This window comes from Phyllostomus discolor, chromosome 1 (assembly GCF_004126475.2).
Source record: "Phyllostomus discolor isolate MPI-MPIP mPhyDis1 chromosome 1, mPhyDis1.pri.v3, whole genome shotgun sequence".
Lineage (NCBI taxonomy): Eukaryota > Metazoa > Chordata > Mammalia > Chiroptera > Phyllostomidae > Phyllostomus > Phyllostomus discolor.
Window position 1 is genome coordinate 189,083,805 of NC_040903.2, and position 17,393 is coordinate 189,101,197.

The window sequence follows — 17,393 nt, forward strand, 5'->3', positions numbered from 1 at the left end:
AAGCCAAAGATTATAAAAGCTCTAATGCAATAAATAATGCAAATGTTTTTACCAGGTATTGCTTGGAATGAGTGGACCATTACCAATGCAAGAAACTCCTAAGTAGCAGTACAGTATGTCTTTAGTAAAAATTCAAATGTTACAACTTGCTTTTTTCTTAAAGGTTTTAATTTATTTTTGGAGAGAGGGTAAGGGAAGGAGAAAGGGAGAGAAATGTCAGTGTGAGAAAGAAACATTGATTGGTTTCCTATCACACATGCCCCAACTGGGGACTGAACCTGCAACCCAGGCATGTGCCCTGACCAGGAATTGAACCAGTGACCTTTTGCTTTGGGAACAATGCTTAAGTAAACCACTCTAGTCAGGGCACAACTTGTTTTTTTCACTGGGCAATATATCTTAGAGATCTTACAGTACCAGCAGTTTGAGATTCATCTTGTTTCTTATGGCTGTGTAGTATTTAAACAGTCCTATCAACGAACACTTCCTTTGGGGGGTTTTGCTATTCTAAAGGATGTAGCAGTGAATAGTCCCATACCATATGTATCTTTGCTACTTGTGTCAAAGCATCTATAGGATAAATTCCTAGAGATTGAATTGCTCAAAGAACAACTTCTAGCTTTAAAGTGAGAGCTGACCTTTGGTTTGAAATGTATGGAGATAAATTATACTGGAACAAATCTGTAAATTAGGTTATATCTCCATTTTACAAAAAGGTAAACTTCAGAATTCCACTGCTGCTATCTGCCAGGTGAACTGACGGTCATCTGCCCCGAAAGGCTTTGCTCTTCGCCGTCATTCTGCCTCTCAGAGCTCTTCCTGGAAGACAGCCCCTGCCAGCCTGTGCGGAAATGGACGTGACCCATGGAAAGCTGTGCCCATTTCACGTCCCTTCTGAAGGACAGGATAATGAAAAGTGGAAGAAGCAGAGGGACGGAATACAGAGGCTAGGAAGGCTGCCAAGCAATTATTGGTGGCACAGGTTTGTGGAACTGGTTCTTTAATCCATGATAAAGAAGAGGTGTGATAAGCATAAAGAACAAAAAACAACTGCTGGCTAAGTGAAGACCTGCATTCAAAACCTACAGGAGAATTAGTGCTTGGGATACACATTAGTGTGTGTTGCCAGAGAAGGTCTAGTGCCTTGACCTGGGGGCTAAGGGTCCTTGCAGATCACTGACTTCCCTGTGCCCATTCTTACCCTTCCCTGGATTGCTAATGCCTTCCCTCCCCACGTTTGGACTATTGCTGACAAACAGATGGCACCTTCTCTGATCCGCACCTCGGAAGCCGTTGCCGTGCACTGAAGATGTGTATACACTCACTTTTAAGAGAGACAGCACTCGTGCTGTTCAGTGAAGTAAAACAAGAGCAGAATTACTGAGCAGAATGTCCTGGCTGGTGTGGCCCTGGAGGTGCCTAGGAGCAGATCCAACTGCCAGAGAACTGGAGCCACAGGTTCACTGAATGGTGTACCAAGGGAGAAGGGTGGAGACTTTTTCGCAGAAGATCTCTAAAATGTGCGAATTGTCACCAGAGAGTTGTAAACTATTTTGGGTAGCTATAGATCCAGGCTGTAGGTGGACAGGAACAGGATGGGAGAAATGCTATGATCAGTAGAGATCAGAGAAATGTGTAAGCTCCTTTATTGGCACACTGTACCAAGTGATGTGAACAAGATAAGCTGTAGGTAGGATAACTTCTCATCAGATTGCAGAGATATTTATAGCCTGTTTCTCTTTATATAATGAAAAGCTACCAGTGGAATAACAGACAATGATAAGGGTAATAGCTCCCTAACTGTCACTTATGTGAGTTCAGAGATGACAGATTTCTTTCCTGCATGAGGTACAGGATACATTTTTTAAAACTAAAACTAAAATACGGCATCAGATTCTAGTCATCTAAAGAAAAACCACGGCGTGGTATTTTATTTATAGTACCATATCCGTCAGTGTGTGTGTGTGTGTGTGTGTGTGTGTGTGTGTGTGGTAGAGGTCAGGGATGAGTTATTTAATAAACCTGAAGGAAATCTGCCCTTCAAATACAAAATTCACTTCTTTCCTCAAGTCATCCTTCAGTTCCCTTTCATTAATCTTTCTTCTTTTTTAAAAAAGCAAGTGGAGTGAGATCTACAAGTCATCAAGGTGACCTTTATTGTTTTAACCTGTCCCTCATTTCATTTCCAGCTGTTTTCTAGTAAGAGAGCTGGGCTACCCTGTCTCACCTTATTTTTCCCTGCAATTGTTGCAGACTCCCAGATCTAGTAGATTTGAGAAAACTTGCTTCTTAGTGGGTAAGAGCATCTCAGTTGCTTATGGGTGGTGTGGATTCCTTTAGGTTTGTTTAAAGTTCAAAACTGGAAATAAACAGGGTTAGCAACCCATCTGGGATATAAAAGACATTTCCAAAGACTGGTGTTACCTAAATGAACAAAGAAATTAAATTCTTGATTGCAACTAAGCTAAATGCATGTGGGTTTTCTTGTTTTATAGTTCTTGACTCTTTTATCTGTGAATTTAAGATCTTGACAACTTGGATTCAACTTTGCTGTTGTGTTCTAATAGTTCTTCCCTTAAAAATCTCAGTTAAAGCTATAGTATAGAATCTTATAAAGGGAAAAATATATTGCCGGAAAAAAACATCCAAAACTGGGTAGCTGAGATTTATGCTCCCAAAGGTCATGATCCTATGGGAAGGAGTTAAGTACAGCTGCTGTTCAGTCGTTCCTCCCCACACAGTAGTGGGTTCTTGGTCCGATGGTGTGCCTGGGAAGGGCAGGAGGAGGAGGCAGGACCTCGCAGCAGGGGTTCCCAGGAATGCCCTCCTAGGGAATCATCAAACCCAAAGCAAGTTGCCCTAAGCTCTTGCAGCAACACCTCCCATAGGTGTTAATGAAAATAATGTGTACAAATAAGTGTGTGTGCTTTTCACTACGGTTTGCAACTTGTTTAAAGATTCAGAAAATGTATGAAAATGCACAGCCTAGCCAGTCAGGCAGGAAGTAGATGCTGCCTGCGCCCTGTGTGCTCTGATCAGGACTGGAATTGTAAGGAAATCCTCTCCACACACCCTCCCCCTCCCTTCCCACCGCCGCACCCCACTCCGTTTGAGAGGGACAAGGTTAAAGCAGGCATCGGAATATCCTGAAGGGAAATATGGGTAACTTGTGAGCTACCTCAACTTACTCTTGGAAGAATGTAAGGTACACAGCACGGGTGGGGCTGGGTCCTGTGCTCTTCTGAGCTGATGCGCACGCAGGTCGCATCACCTCTACCTGCCCCCTAGAAAGGGGAGGCCAGGGTCTGGCGCCTGGGCCTCTGGTGGCCTGTTTGACAAGGAGCCATGACAACCTCCGCACACCCAGCCTCACTCCTGGGAAAGTTTTTTGTTGTTCCAATTCGTATATGTCATTTTATCTCCAAACAAATGAGGTGCCACGCTGCAGTTTTGAATCCTACTTTTAAAATATGGTATCGCTGTGCCTTTAAATAGGTTGGGGTGGGGGCGGGGTTATAATGGGAGTGCCTATAATTTAAAACAGGATTTTGCTTCCTCGCATCTCAGAAAATGGGCTCACCACCCAGGTTCCCTTCCCGTCTGCTGGCTCTCTTGGTGGCCCCCACGTCCTTGCCCGGATGTGGTGGCGCCCAGGCTAGGTGCTGCGAGGTCCGCTCGCACGTGGCTGGGTAGACTGCTGGCAGTAAACCAGGTGGACCTGCGGGTGCCCGCTCCTAACCCAACGCCCCCAGCCCGCAGCCCTGGCTCCGCCCCGGCTTGCTGCTCAGCGCGCATTGGTGCCGCTGGCTGTCAGTCCCTGCGCTCTGGGGAGGGGGCGCCGCCAGGCTGCGGTCCTTCTGCAGAGGGCTGCTCGCCTAGGGCGCGATCGTGGCTCCCCGGCTGCCTGGGCGCCGAGCCCCGCCAGCGCCCCCCTTCCCTACTGGGCAGCAAGGACCCCCAACCAAGGATCCCAGCACCCTCGGTAAGTGAAGGAGGGCGAGGTGGTTGCGGGAGAAGAGGGTGCGAACCAGTGTCTGGTCCACCGACTGCATGGCTGAGTAGGCAAGAGGTGCACCCTGGACCCCCAGAATCTGCGCCCCTCCGCACCCCAGAGGTGGCTGATACAAGAATCGGAAGGTCATTTGTCCGTAGGAATCTCCAGCCAGCGCAACCTTCATCAGCTCTGCCTACCTGCCCCCTTAGCCTTACAGCTCATCCTGGAAGCATGGATTGCAGTAGATCCCCGCCCCCCTCCTTCTTTGCCCTTTACTTGTGGGGAAATGTGATTTTGGGTCCCTGGCATTATAATTGTGCAGATAGCTTGATGCTGGGTTATCTTTTGCACGCCCCCGGCACTTTCCTTTTTGAGTAGTTTATCCTGCGCTCTAGCTCCTGCCATAAGGCGCATCCAGCCAGAATGCAAGACGCCTTCCTCCAGGAGGAAGCTTCGTGGTCCACGTCCGATGCTGGAGAGAACCACTGCTTTCCCCAGGAAGCGGCGGCTCTTGGCCTCGGTGCTTCTCCGCTCAGAGGGAAATGGGAAGGGGTATTTCCTACAGCGTCAGACTTGCAGTTCTATTAGTAAACGACAACAGGGACTTTATAATTCCTGAGGCGATAAAACTACACCTGCAGTTTAAGGACGAATCATTCGCAATCTAACATTCTGCAAAGTTTTAATGTTTATAGACTGCATGCTCCCCATTGCAGTTAGGTTTTTGATTGGGTTTTTATTTCTCATGTGTGACAAGTCATTCAAATAGGCTTTTCAAGCAGCTGTCCATATTAGTTTCTAATGATACATTCCTACACATGATCTGATTTCAATATTTCTGTCAGTTATACATCCTCTGGTTAATAAAAGTTTCCAGGAGCTGAGCACTGACAAGAGGTGAGAGGACTTAAAGAAAGGTCTAATCAGCTGTAATTCAAGTACTTATGGAAGCATTATGTGAGGAGGGACACTATAAAATGTTCATATTGTAGCTCCATTATTGTTACAGGATGACTTTGTCTTTCTGTCAGAGGCATGGAGTATGTAACACCCAATCTAAGGGAATACTTAGATCATAGAAAATCATAACTGATTTTCAGAATTCCAGTGTTGTACGTGGTTCATAGAATCAAGAACTACCCAAATAAACCTTCAACAGTGAAGGATTTACATAAAAACAGTCCAAGGAATGAGCCCTTTTGCTTATTTAAGACATTCATCCACTAAAGTTCATAGGATTTTTGTTAGAGGATCACCTCACATCTCTGTTCACTGGTACCATCATGCCATTTTGTGGATTAATTTTTAAATATGCCTTTCTAATATAACTAGTCAGTTTGCTGGTTGTACAGCTTACCATTTACATTTGGTTTTTAAACTAGCTCCAGAACCAAGAAAATACAATATAAGGAGTTTCAAAAGCTTAATTTTAAAATAGCAAGAACTCAGTCTAATCTTAATTCAATTATGAGTTGATGGGCTATATAAATGGTTAAATAACCATTAAACTTTTATCTTAATTTTGACTAGTGGATCTAGTACAGATTAACATCTTTAAACAATTCATTTTTCTGATGAAACTCTTTCAGAACATGGGCTTTGGAAACAATCTTGGGTTGAATCAGCTCTGCTACCTATCAGCTGTGTAATCTCCGGCCAGCTGCTTAACCGATCTAGGCCTGTTTCTTCATCTGTAGGCGGTGATACCACCGCCTGCTCCTTCTGTGATGTGGGGAGGATTACAGGCGAATGTGAAAGTGCTCAGCACTTCCTAATACACAAAAGTTGCTCAATAAATGTCAGCTATTACTATCTTTCACTCTTACTGATCTTCATTATGGAAACTGTTTGAAGAGCAAGTACTTAGAAAAAATGTAAACATACGACCAAATGTAAGAGTGGAAAATTACAAGTAATGTTAAATTTCCCCAGTGTATGTATGAAAAGTAGCACCTCCCTGAGGGAACTGCCATTTTTAGAACAGAAACCTTATGGCATAATGGAAAGAATGCTATAGAGTTGAAGTCTGCAGTTCTAACTCTGGCTATGGCCTTACCTAACTGTATGGTTTTCAACAGGCTATCTGCCCATTCTGGCGCTCCATTTCTTCATAAGACTGGACTTGACTCATCTCAAATATTCTCTAAGATACTCTGCAGCTTCAGAATTCTTTATTGTGTGTAATAAAAAAATCACACTAGCTTATCCCTACCCTTCATTGTTCATTGATTGACTGATTTTAGAGGGAGATGAAGGGAGGGAGAAAGAAACATTGATTTGTTGTTCCACTCACTTACACGTTAATTGGTTGATTCTTGTATGTGCTCTGACTGAGGATCAAACCTGCAACCTTAGTGTTGTTGCAGGATGAAATACTGGCCAAGACTATTTTTCACTGTTTTTTGTTACCTTGTACTTCAGTCATAAACAATTCATAAAGATAGCACAACCAAAGAATTGATAAAATTGTCAGATATGCAAAAATAATCCAAAATGAAGTTTTAACAAAGGAGGAGAGCAAAATATATTCACAGTGAAATCTTTTTGATGAGGCAAAAGTTAACTCCAATTTTTATTCTTCAGTCATTTTCAGCAAGTTTTCTTGTGGGAAACATACCTGGTAGAGTCATTTACATTCAACTGGAATCATTTCTATAGAAAACAGTAGGCTGACAGTGAAATAAAACACCACTCTCTTTTCTCTCATCAGGTTGATCTTTAAATAAAACAAGCCTCTCAAGTAAAGGGCTTTCATGAAGAAATTAAAGAGAGAAATTACAATTAATGGAGAAACGAGGCGACTGCATACTGAAGAAACCACCTCAAACACCTGTATGCAATAAAACGAGAGGAGTGAATACATCTAGAAGAAATTTTGCTGAGCAAAATATTTTTGCCCAGCTTTTTGTCCTAAACGGCTGCTAAAGAAGAGAGAATATCGTCTGCTGGTGAAGGAGTGTAATGTAAAAATGGAGACCCGAGCTTCTGAGATTCAAGTAGAAAGCAAGGAAGAGAAGCGATCAGAAGTTAGTCCTCAGGAGGAGAAGCAGGAGGGAAAATCATCAACACTTTGCTTCAAAAGAAGAAAGAAATCAGCCAGAGCGAGGAAGCCCAAAGCTAGCTCTGCAGCTGGTGATGTGGCAACAAAATGTCCTGCAGAAGCAGGAGCTCCTGATCAACCACAGCCCCCAGGGGGGACCTGGGCCTCAATCAAACGCCTTGTAACACGCAGGAAAAGGTCTGATTCTTCAAAGCAGCAGAAGCCCCGTGAGGCCAAAGTACAACCTGAAATCAATACTGAGGATGCTGCTCTTCCTAAAAAAAAGGCAAAATCCAGACTTAAGATTCCCTGCATAAAATTCTCAAAAGGGGAAAAAAGAAGTAATCATTCCAAAATTATAGAAGATGCAGACTGCAGCATCAAAGTTCAGGAAGAGGCTGAAAGATTGGATACAAAAGCTCCAACCCAATCAGATGACCAGGCAACAAAGACCCCGTTGACACAGGACGTATGTGGAGATGCCTCACAGAAAGGAGGTGATGAGGTCTGTGAATCCGAAGTGAGCAACAGCAGAACTTCTCCTGGAGAGGAGGTGATTTCGGTAGAACTTGGGTTAGATACAGGGCACTTGGCTATTCAAACAGGAACTCTGATCCCTGAAAAAGATACTGAAACGACTGAGGAAAAAGAAAGTATCCCGTCCCAGCAAACAAGCCCACCTGAAACTTCAGAAACAGAACATCAGCTACCGGTGGTTTCTGAGGCTCCCCCCTCACCTGCAATCCCAGAGCAACAAACTGTGGAAGAAGACAGAAACGGTACCCTAGAAAGTGGACCAAACTGGAAAGACCATGAAAGTGGAGAGATTGTAGCTGAAGAGATGGAGCCAAAAGATACTGAACTGAGCCAGGAATCAGATGTTAAAGAAATGGAGATCAGTGCAGAGAAACCCAAAACAGAAGAAAGTAAAAGAATGGAGCCAATTGCTATTATTATTACAGACACTGAAATTAGTGAATTTGATGTTAAGAAATCTAAAAATGTCCCTAAGCAATTCTTAATTTCAATTGAAAATGAGGAAGTAGGGGATTTTGCTGAGTGTGGTTTTGAGGGTAGAACTTCAGAACAATATGAAACACTCTTAATAGAAACCGCTTCTTCTCTTGTCAAGAACGCCATCCAGTTGTCTATAGAACAGCTGGTTAATGAAATGGCCTCCGATGACAATAAGATAAACAATCTTCTACAGTGACTCAATTTCCAAATCATGGGAGGGGGAAAAAAGGTTTAATGATGAATTGTTTTACATATCTGTGGCATTTCTTATTTAGTAACAAATGAGAGGTTTTCATCTCTGGAATTTAAAGGTGTAATCTCAGCCCAGAAGCGCTGAAGAATTAATCAAGTTTATAAAACCCTGCCTACCACTAAAATGCAGTCACTTTTGGATGGAGAAGGTCAGTACATTTGCAAGGCCAAGTGAGTTGCTAAATACAGGGAATTGCTAAAATGGCATGTGGGGATAGGGGTGCCTGAGGGAAGGAAGATGTGTTTACTGAGCACTTACAAAATGCCATAGTCTCTTAAATGTCCTTTGACGTCACAAAGCCTCGTTTCCTTTTGCTAATTCAACTCTGTGTATAGGTTAACACTGCATTCTGCTTTCAAAAACATTTGAGTTACAGTGCACATTTATGTTGTTTAAAGTGGTAAATAAGGTGAGCTTTTTGGTGTGAATGTGTGCAGAATATGTCTAGTTGAATTAAACATGAGTGGTTTTTTAGTCTTGCTCAAGGCCTTTTAAAAAAAAGCTGTTCACAAATGACTTCAAACGGGCAAATAATTACCAAGTGCAAAGCTGTAGGAACAGGGAGTACGTTTTTGTTCTCCATCTTCTGCCCCAAACAGACTTGTACAAATCCATTTCTGCATGGGACCATCTGATGAAAAGATAAAAACAAAACAACAGCAAAACAAGAAGAGTGGAATATTATTTTCCACCCAGGAGAAGGCCAACTTCCCAGGTAACAAGCTCTCACGGACAGCATGGATTCGTGTTGCAGGATTACTCCTTTGAAGTCCATACTCAGCAACTCTCCTTGGAGTGGGGAGAGTGGGTTTGGAGCCAGCCTGGCAGTAAAAGTCCTGGGGAATCATCATAATGTAGTAAAAATATTGAAATATTTGGTGACATTGAAATGATCTGGTAACATTCTTGGTCAAGAATGAACCAAGCGAATAGAAAGTAAAGTTACTGCTTAAGCACATTATTTTAAATGCCAGAGTTCTCTCATTGTGCCTATGTATTGAGAGACACCAGTAAAAAAATTTTACATGGATATTGAAATTTTTTCACCAGTTTTTTAATTCATTATAGCTAATCCCTTACCAACAACAACAAAACTTACAAGAAAGAGAAGGGCTTATTTGCATTTTATTTAATTATTTAAATCATTGATCTCATGAATGAATGCCATGGTTTTTTTTTTAAGTGATTCTATTTCAATCTTTTCTTGTGGCCACAGTACTGTAAATATACTTCCTTACCTCCCGGGAGGGGCTTCACACTGTGCAGTCCCATACTGTCTAAACTGAGTGACGGTGTTACTCTGAAAGCAGATAAATAATGAAGAGCTTTTACTGGAGTTGTGAAGTATTTGGTAAGAATATTGGTCCATTCTTAAAGAAAAGACTGTAACATTAGATGACTTGAAATGATCTGGTGACATCTTGAATTATTTATGGATTGCATATAGAAAGTATGTGCTAATTTGTCCTATAACATCTTGGTTTCTTTCTGGAAGTACATACTTGAGAGCTCTGGCAGAAAAATCTAATCTGACTCTGGAACTGAACAATGGATATTATCAGCAAGATTCTTTGCTGAAGTGCAAAAGTACTCCCCTACCTTCATGCTTATAAACTTGGGGGGGGGGCCCACCCAAATCCTTCAATTTGGCAAGATAAAAAGCAAATCTTTCAAAACACATGACCTCCCCTCCCCCAGTTTTTTTACTTGTATAACTTTAAACATTAAAAAAAAAAAAAGACTGCCGAGTCAGCCTCCCTAATAATAATCTTTTAAATTCACTACATGGTGCTAATGAACTTGGATAAGTACCAGCAAATATATATTTTAAAGTGAACAATTTTAAAAACCTGATTAAAGTTGGTGCATTTTACATTGTTTGAAGAACCCTGCCTTCATTTACTGAAGGCTCAAGCCAATATACTCACATTGTAAGTTTTTAATCTCATGAATGAGCAAAAAGTACAGCACTTACCAGTTATTGAAAATATGTTGAAAGGTTTAGGCATATTTATTTGGGAGTTTTAAAGACAGATACTAGGTTAATATGTGTAATTAATTTTTTTTTGTTAAGAAAGTAACATTTTATCTAGTCCTGTGTCTCTACATACACACCCACCACACACTGTGGTTTGATATATATTTTTGATTAGAATGTATGATACGTAGTGGATTGTTTTTGTGATGAGAATACTCTACTTGCATTCATTCTTAAGTGGTTTCTCCTCAATCTTTTCTACTAAAAGTATCTGGTGAATTAAGTAAGTAGGATTCTAGTTTGAAAAAAGAATCCAGACATTAATTGGTTTCAATCTGATTAGGTATATCTTCCATGTGGATTAAATCCTACTACAGTGAATTCTATAATGACCCAAATTGTTTTGTTTTTATAGAAATAACTAAGAATCGGACAACTTACAAATGACTCTTAAGATTTTTTATTATAATGGAACTTTAAACAATTTGATTTTATATGTAAGACATTAAATGAATATAAATAGGTTCTTATTGAATTCACAACCCTTTGACAATATTAAATTGATCATTTAGAAGGCAATTGAATAATGGAACATTAATTTTCATTTAAATTTGCTGTGGTGTAAACATTGCGTTTAGTAAAAATTAATTAGTGGGGAATCAGTTTCTCTTCGAACCCAGAAGTTTACAAGGCTGGTTGGTTTATCAGACATTTGGTCAGTTTTTCAGCATATTGTCTTCCCCTTTTGAGAATCAAGTATTATTCACTTTGCTTTATTCACTCAACCCAGAGAATATGAAAATCCTCCTCTATTTTATGTAACATTATTCACTTAACATTTTCTCAAAGTACTTTATAGGATATAAAAATAGTACCTGGTAACATTTAGGCAAAAGTAGCAGAAACAAAAGAACTTTCAAACAGAAGTTATGCCACCTCCTCCACTTCAAACAATACGATAATAAGCATGTGGCACAAATGGAGCTCTTCAGAAAGATCTGTCTGCATAATTTTCTTTCAAGGTAATCTATTTGACAATACAAAATCTGTGATGATCTTAATTGGACTACTATTCAATGGAGTCTTAGGAACTCTGATTTATGGCCAAGAGATGGTGTTTCTTTGTAAGTACGCGTGAGCAGCCTTCCTGCTGAAGGCTTTTACAGATAAGGGTCATAAGATGGCATGCAATCCTGAGTTAGCTTCATAAATGTATAACTTCAAGTTGCCTTATTTTTTTATAATTAAGAGCTATTTTTTTCAGGATTGGTAATGGAATTTTAAAAATAATTGTTAAGCTTTCAAACCCCATTGTTTGAAAAGATCCTTTTAATGTCAACTTGATTCAATTAGGTAAAGTCTTTCTAATTTCATCTGACACTTAATACATCAGGGGTTGACTTTTCTGACCGTCATTTAAGGTTTAGAATTTGTTAGGTTCAAATTCTGGTGATGTTTAATTGTATAACATGAAGTTTCTTATTTTACAGAATTCAAACTTTCAATGTATAGTACATTTTGTGGTACACTTTTGAAAAGAATTTTTGTTATGATCCCTATTTAGTTATAAACACTTAACAGAAGGAAGCTACATAAAATTTAGATGTTCTGATTAAATTCAGTTTGATTCAACATGTGTTGGGTGTAACATATGCCAAACACTCTGATACGGGGGACAGGCTCCCTGCCCTCCGAGATCTCAACCAAGGGAGTGGCACCGCCGGGCCCCGGGACAGGGGTGAAGGCAGAGAGAGCCATGGGTAATGTGGCATCGCAAGCGCTATGAAGGGGACAATAAGGAAAAAACAGTTTTATCTGGTATGGGGAGGTGGTCATACAAATACAGTTGCAGTCCGAAAGCATTCAGTTTCTAAATAGTTAAATGGTATATTCTTTCTGGTTTGTGAAGAAAAACAGCCTGCATACTGTTATATATATTTATAGTAGTTCTTTGTGCAGTGTTAAGTGGATGAGCTGTTATGAAAAGTAAAAATTCCATTTTGTATTTCTATGTCACTGTGGGTCAGATGCTAATAATATTCAAGACAAACTCTAGAAAAAAGGCTTCAACCTGAACAGATGTATTGACTATTAATACAGACTTAATGTGATACTGGCTCATGTTTATTTTATTTATCCAAATCTTTTCATAGAAATGTGGTACATTACTTTCATTTCTTAAAACTGTAAAGACCACACTGATGAACTACTGAGGCAACACCACAGAAGAGTTCTCCTCTGCTGACTGGGTGTGCGGCCAACTTCACCGCATCGGGCCGAAAAGAGCCCACTTTCAGCAAAGAGAAACAAACACCTAGACCTTGAACTCCACTTCACTGAACTAATTCCATGTAAAGGGTGATTCTGCCTTTGATGCCTTCTATGAACTGGACAGAAGTGCACTTGTTTCCATGATCTCTCGCTATTCTCATTGTTTCTACAGTGTATTAAACTATACATTATTAATAATCTTTATGGTTTTCTAAATAACCAAGCAACCTTGATGTGAAAACGCTTAAATTATTCAGGTGATGCCTGCTAAAGCTGAGTGTTTCCAAAGTTCTGTTTATTAAGACACTGACTTTATTCCCCTCATGTTGATGGCCCAGTTCTTTCTTCAATTCAGCACAGCCCAGTGATGATAATTGGACTCTATGAAGTAGTGTTCTTTTGAGTCACTGGACCAATTTGAAGTTGATAGAGTCTTAAAAGTGCTAAAACTAAACCTCACTCCAAAGCAAAATGTTTTATTAATGTACAAACACTGTACATAAGGTATTTAATATTTCACATTTAGTAGACTTTTTAATTGAATCACTTCTTTCTAGTATAAAGGATGCAATACCTTTTACTAGAGGTAAAACTTGTCCTTGCAGGCGATTCTAATTTCCTTTTAGATCTACCTCTAATGCTGGAGTCTGGAGCCCCCAGCCCCTTTGTGGGTTTCCACTCCTTTTTCTCCCTGAAAGTTTGAGACCTCCAGGGGGTAAGATCCCGAGCTTCGGAAACAGAGTGACTATAGGCGTGTTTGTATAGGAGCCCACGACACAACCAAGAAAACCCTGAGCAAAGCTGGGCTCGGCACCATGAACAAGTAAGGAAACCTAAGTGAGGGGAGGATGGTGCTGTGGCCCCAAGCCTGGAAACCGCCAAACTTAGCATTGTCTCTGTAAACCCCAAGCTATCCTATCAGCAACAGTGTCAGTGTCCAGTAGTTTCTGTACATTTGCAAGGCAAGATACATTTCTCCATGACTCGTCAGGTGGCTAGGCTCAACTAGGACTTTTGGTCTTGGTCTTTCTGGCAGGAGCTAAACCTGTCATGTACTTTTCACAGCTATACTTGCAGCCATAAGCCTCAGGCCTTCCACTTCTGCACTCCTCGGAGATGGGAGCACAGGTTGACATAAAAGCAGATGCAGCCATTTGTACACTTGTGCTCAAAACTTTTATTCCCAAATCTCTACTTTGACATCTGTACCTTTAGGTCACAGGAAGCCTGGTCAGTATGGCTACAGGTGGGTCTCTGGACCACATCTGTGGTCCATTACAGTCATAACACAGCTACAGGCAATGCATGATCAAATCAAATATCCTCATGTATGAATTACAATGAGGATGTTTCATTTGCAGCATAAAAACAGTCAGAATATTCTGTTTACACAGGTCATCCAAAACCAGAGGATTTTCATCCTCCAGGTCAGAATGCTCGGACGAGTCCTGGCACTGTATAAGTCTGTGGTACAGCATACAACATGCCATGTGATCGGTCACTGCTTAATTTAGGGGAAAAAAATCAACCTGTTCTTCTGATCTTTTATTGAGATATACCACTAACAGTTTTATCAATAATTTCGTGGGTTTCAGAGTGAAATTGCTTAGGATTATTTTCAGTTTTATGGACTTACTCTATACTCTCAATGTCTGGCCAATGTGCTTTTTTCTGACCTGGAAGATTGAATTGTGAATGATAATCAACATGACTCATTAAGCTCTATGGCCGTTCCACATTTATCTGGGTGGTCTTTTTTTCTCCACTTAAGATATAATTTACACACATATAAAATCTACCCCTTTTAGTGCAGAGGTCTAAATTTTGACAAATACTGTGTACACAGTTGTGTCACCTAGAGAGTATTTTTTATTGATTTCATTGTTCTTTATACACCTATGTGTTTTGGCTTAATATAATTGCCTGGATACATCAGTGAAAACTGCTACTTCCTGCAGAAATTCAAAATAAGGGCTTCTTAAACCCAACACTTAAACCAGGATAAGGAAAGGCAGGGATGCTGTGCACAGCTCTGCAAATTCTGCACCACCCAACTCCAGGAGAGGCATTCGTTTCATAGTGGTGCCCCCTAGCGTTTATTGTGCATAATAGGCTTGGCCATACGTGGTAGCTCTGAACACAACCATCAATTTTGAGAGATCTGCAAAAACTGTAGTGTTAACACTGACACAGGAGATGTCAAAAAAAAGTCCTCCATTTATATACCCTTCCTCCCACACTTTAAAATATTGTGATAGTCCTGGCTGGTGTGACTCAGTGGGTTGAGCCCCTGCCTGCACACTGAAGGGTTGACAGTTCAATTCCTGATCAGGGCACACACCTGAGTTGCCGGCCAGGTCCCTGGGTCGGGGGCATGTGGAAGGCAACTGATCCATGTTTCTCTTGCACATCGATGTTTCTCTCCCTTGCTGTCTCCCTCCTTTCTCCTCTAAAAAATAAAATCTTTAAAAAACATATTGTGATAAAGAGAGAGGACAGGAGCCCTGACTGCTATGGCTCAGCTGGTTGGACGTCATCCTGCAAAGGGAAAGGTCACTGATTCCTGGTCAGGGCACATGCCTGGATTGCGGTTTGGCCTCCAGCCAGAGTGTGTGGGAGAGGCAACTGATTGATGTTTCTCACCCTATATTTCTCCCTCCCTTCTCCTCTCTAAAAATTAAATTAAAATCTTTTTTAAAAGAGGACAAGAACAACTGTGCTCACAGCACCACACTTTGCACATGCAAAAAAGGCCAGCATGAGAGATGTGAATTGGTCCAGTAAAGACTGTTGAGACTCACTCCACTGGAACCTTTGGCCAGCATTTTGAAACCTTTCCCCTTACCTTTGCAAGTTTTATATCCTTTTTCTAAAGAACTACCATATATTATTTAAATTTTCCTCCCTACAAGGCACTTACTACCCCTTACCCAAACAAAAAATTATTAATACTTTCCCTAGATGTGGTTTGGACTAAGCACCATATTGCTTCCGCTACAGAAAAATGTGGCAGAGCTAAATTCACAAGATCTTGTTCCCTGCTTGGTCCACAAAGACCTTGCATGGACCTTCCTGAAGCTCAGTAACAACATCACCGGACCAGGGCTGACAGCTACAGCTGGCAAAGGATGCCTCCTTCGCAGGTTCCCTTCCTGCAGAAGCCACTCCCCCAGTCCCGGGAGAGCGGGGACCAGTTCAGCTGTGCAGAGAACCCCTCCCTGAGCACTGCTATTCCTTCAGATTTCTGACATGAAAGGACACATTTTTAATAGCTTAAGGGAAGGTACTTTATTTCCATTATTTTGATACAATATCACCAAGTTGTTTCATTAAAAAGTTTCAACATTGTATAAATGCTGGAAGAGAATTTATCTGAAAGGAAGTGGGCTCATTCTCCAAGTTGGCTAACCAGCTGTAAACTAAATTTAAGGTAAGTATTTGGTGATTAGGTACAAAGTCCTAGGATGACAATAATATTGAGGGTAGAAATGATGTGGATGGACAAGAGAGGGCAGAGTATATTCACTCAAAATTGGAAGGCCAGGAGAATTGGAAGCAAAAGAACTCTATTAAAGAACATTTCACCTTACTCAGAGATTGGAACTGATTGAAAGGAAGTGAGGGAAGAAAGGAATAAAGAATACCTGTGTAGAAAGTCAGTTGCTGAACTGTAGCTGAAAAAGTAAGTTCCATAAAATATACAGGTTATTAAAATAACTCACAGGTTATGGGTGTGAAGAAACAAGAGGTAATCTTTCAGCTGGAACCACCATCTTCCATTAATTCGCCAAAAAGACTAACACAAAGGGAAAGAGAGGCACCTGCTCTATGTTCTTCACGCCTTTTAGAAAACATGGTTCCTTTGGCCTTATACATGAGGATCTACAAGCAAGATGATACTGTAGACATCCAGGGAATGGGCGCTGCTCAAAAAGGAATGCCCACAAATGTTACCAGGGCTAAACTGCAAGAGTCTACAGTGTCACCCAGCATGTGGTGGACATTGCTGTAAACAAACAAGTTAAGGGCAAGATTCTTGACAAGAGAATTAATGTACATACTGAACATATTAAGCACTCAAAGACCTGAGAGAGCTTCCCGAAACAAGTGAAAGAAAATGATCAGAAAAAGAAGGAGGCCACAGAGAAAGGCACCTGGGTTCAAGTGAAGCACCAGCCCGCTCCACCCGGAAAAGCGCACTGTGGGAACCAATGGAAGGGAGCCTGAGCTGCTGGATCCTGTGAGTTCCCTGTGAGTTCACGGTGTGACAAGTGTAAAAAAATAAAAATTAAAAAAGATCTCTCTACCGGAAGAAGGGAGAGGAGGAGGAAAGAGAAAGAGGAGGAGGAAGAGGAAGGAGGAAGAAGGTGGAAAGAAGGAAGGAGAAAGAAGGAGGAAGGAAGGAGAAGGAAGAAGTTGAAGAAAGGAGAAGGGAGGAAGGAGAAAAGGAGGATGAAGAAGGGAGAAGGCAGTAGGAAGATGAGGAAGAGAAGGAAAAAGAGGAGAAGAAAGAGGAAGACAGAAAGAAAAGAAAAGAAAGAAAAGAGAAGAGAAGAGAAGAAAGAAAAGAAAAAAAGGAAAGAAGAGAAAAGAAAGCAAGCTAAGAAACAAGGGAGTATTTATTTACCTGAATGTCCCCGGATTTCTTTCTTGATCAGGTACAGCACTGAAAACTGAGTCTGATGCCTGATTAGAAAAGGAAATGTGATTGGGACTAGAATTCCAAGGTCTAACTGTTAAAGGCTCACAAGAATCCCCAGAAATGCTCAATATAACAGTCACAATAAATGTGGTATTTTTTAAAAGGTATCTGCTGCATCTCAATCAAAGAGGAGTGTCA

The 17,393-nt window shown here is 41.0% G+C and overlaps 1 protein-coding gene across 1 annotated transcript; it reads left to right on the forward strand.

Annotated features, from left to right (window-relative positions):
* The first annotated feature begins 3,534 nt into the window (after positions 1–3,534).
* Positions 3,535–12,391, forward strand: AKAP5 (A-kinase anchoring protein 5). The gene is made up of 2 exons (XM_028505551.2): positions 3,535–3,982; positions 6,705–12,391. Exon 2 carries the CDS (start codon positions 6,964–6,966, stop codon positions 8,245–8,247), a length of 1,284 nt encoding a protein of 427 aa, XP_028361352.1. The 5' UTR covers positions 3,535–3,982; positions 6,705–6,963; the 3' UTR covers positions 8,248–12,391.
* Positions 12,392–17,393: the final 5,002 nt, after the last annotated feature.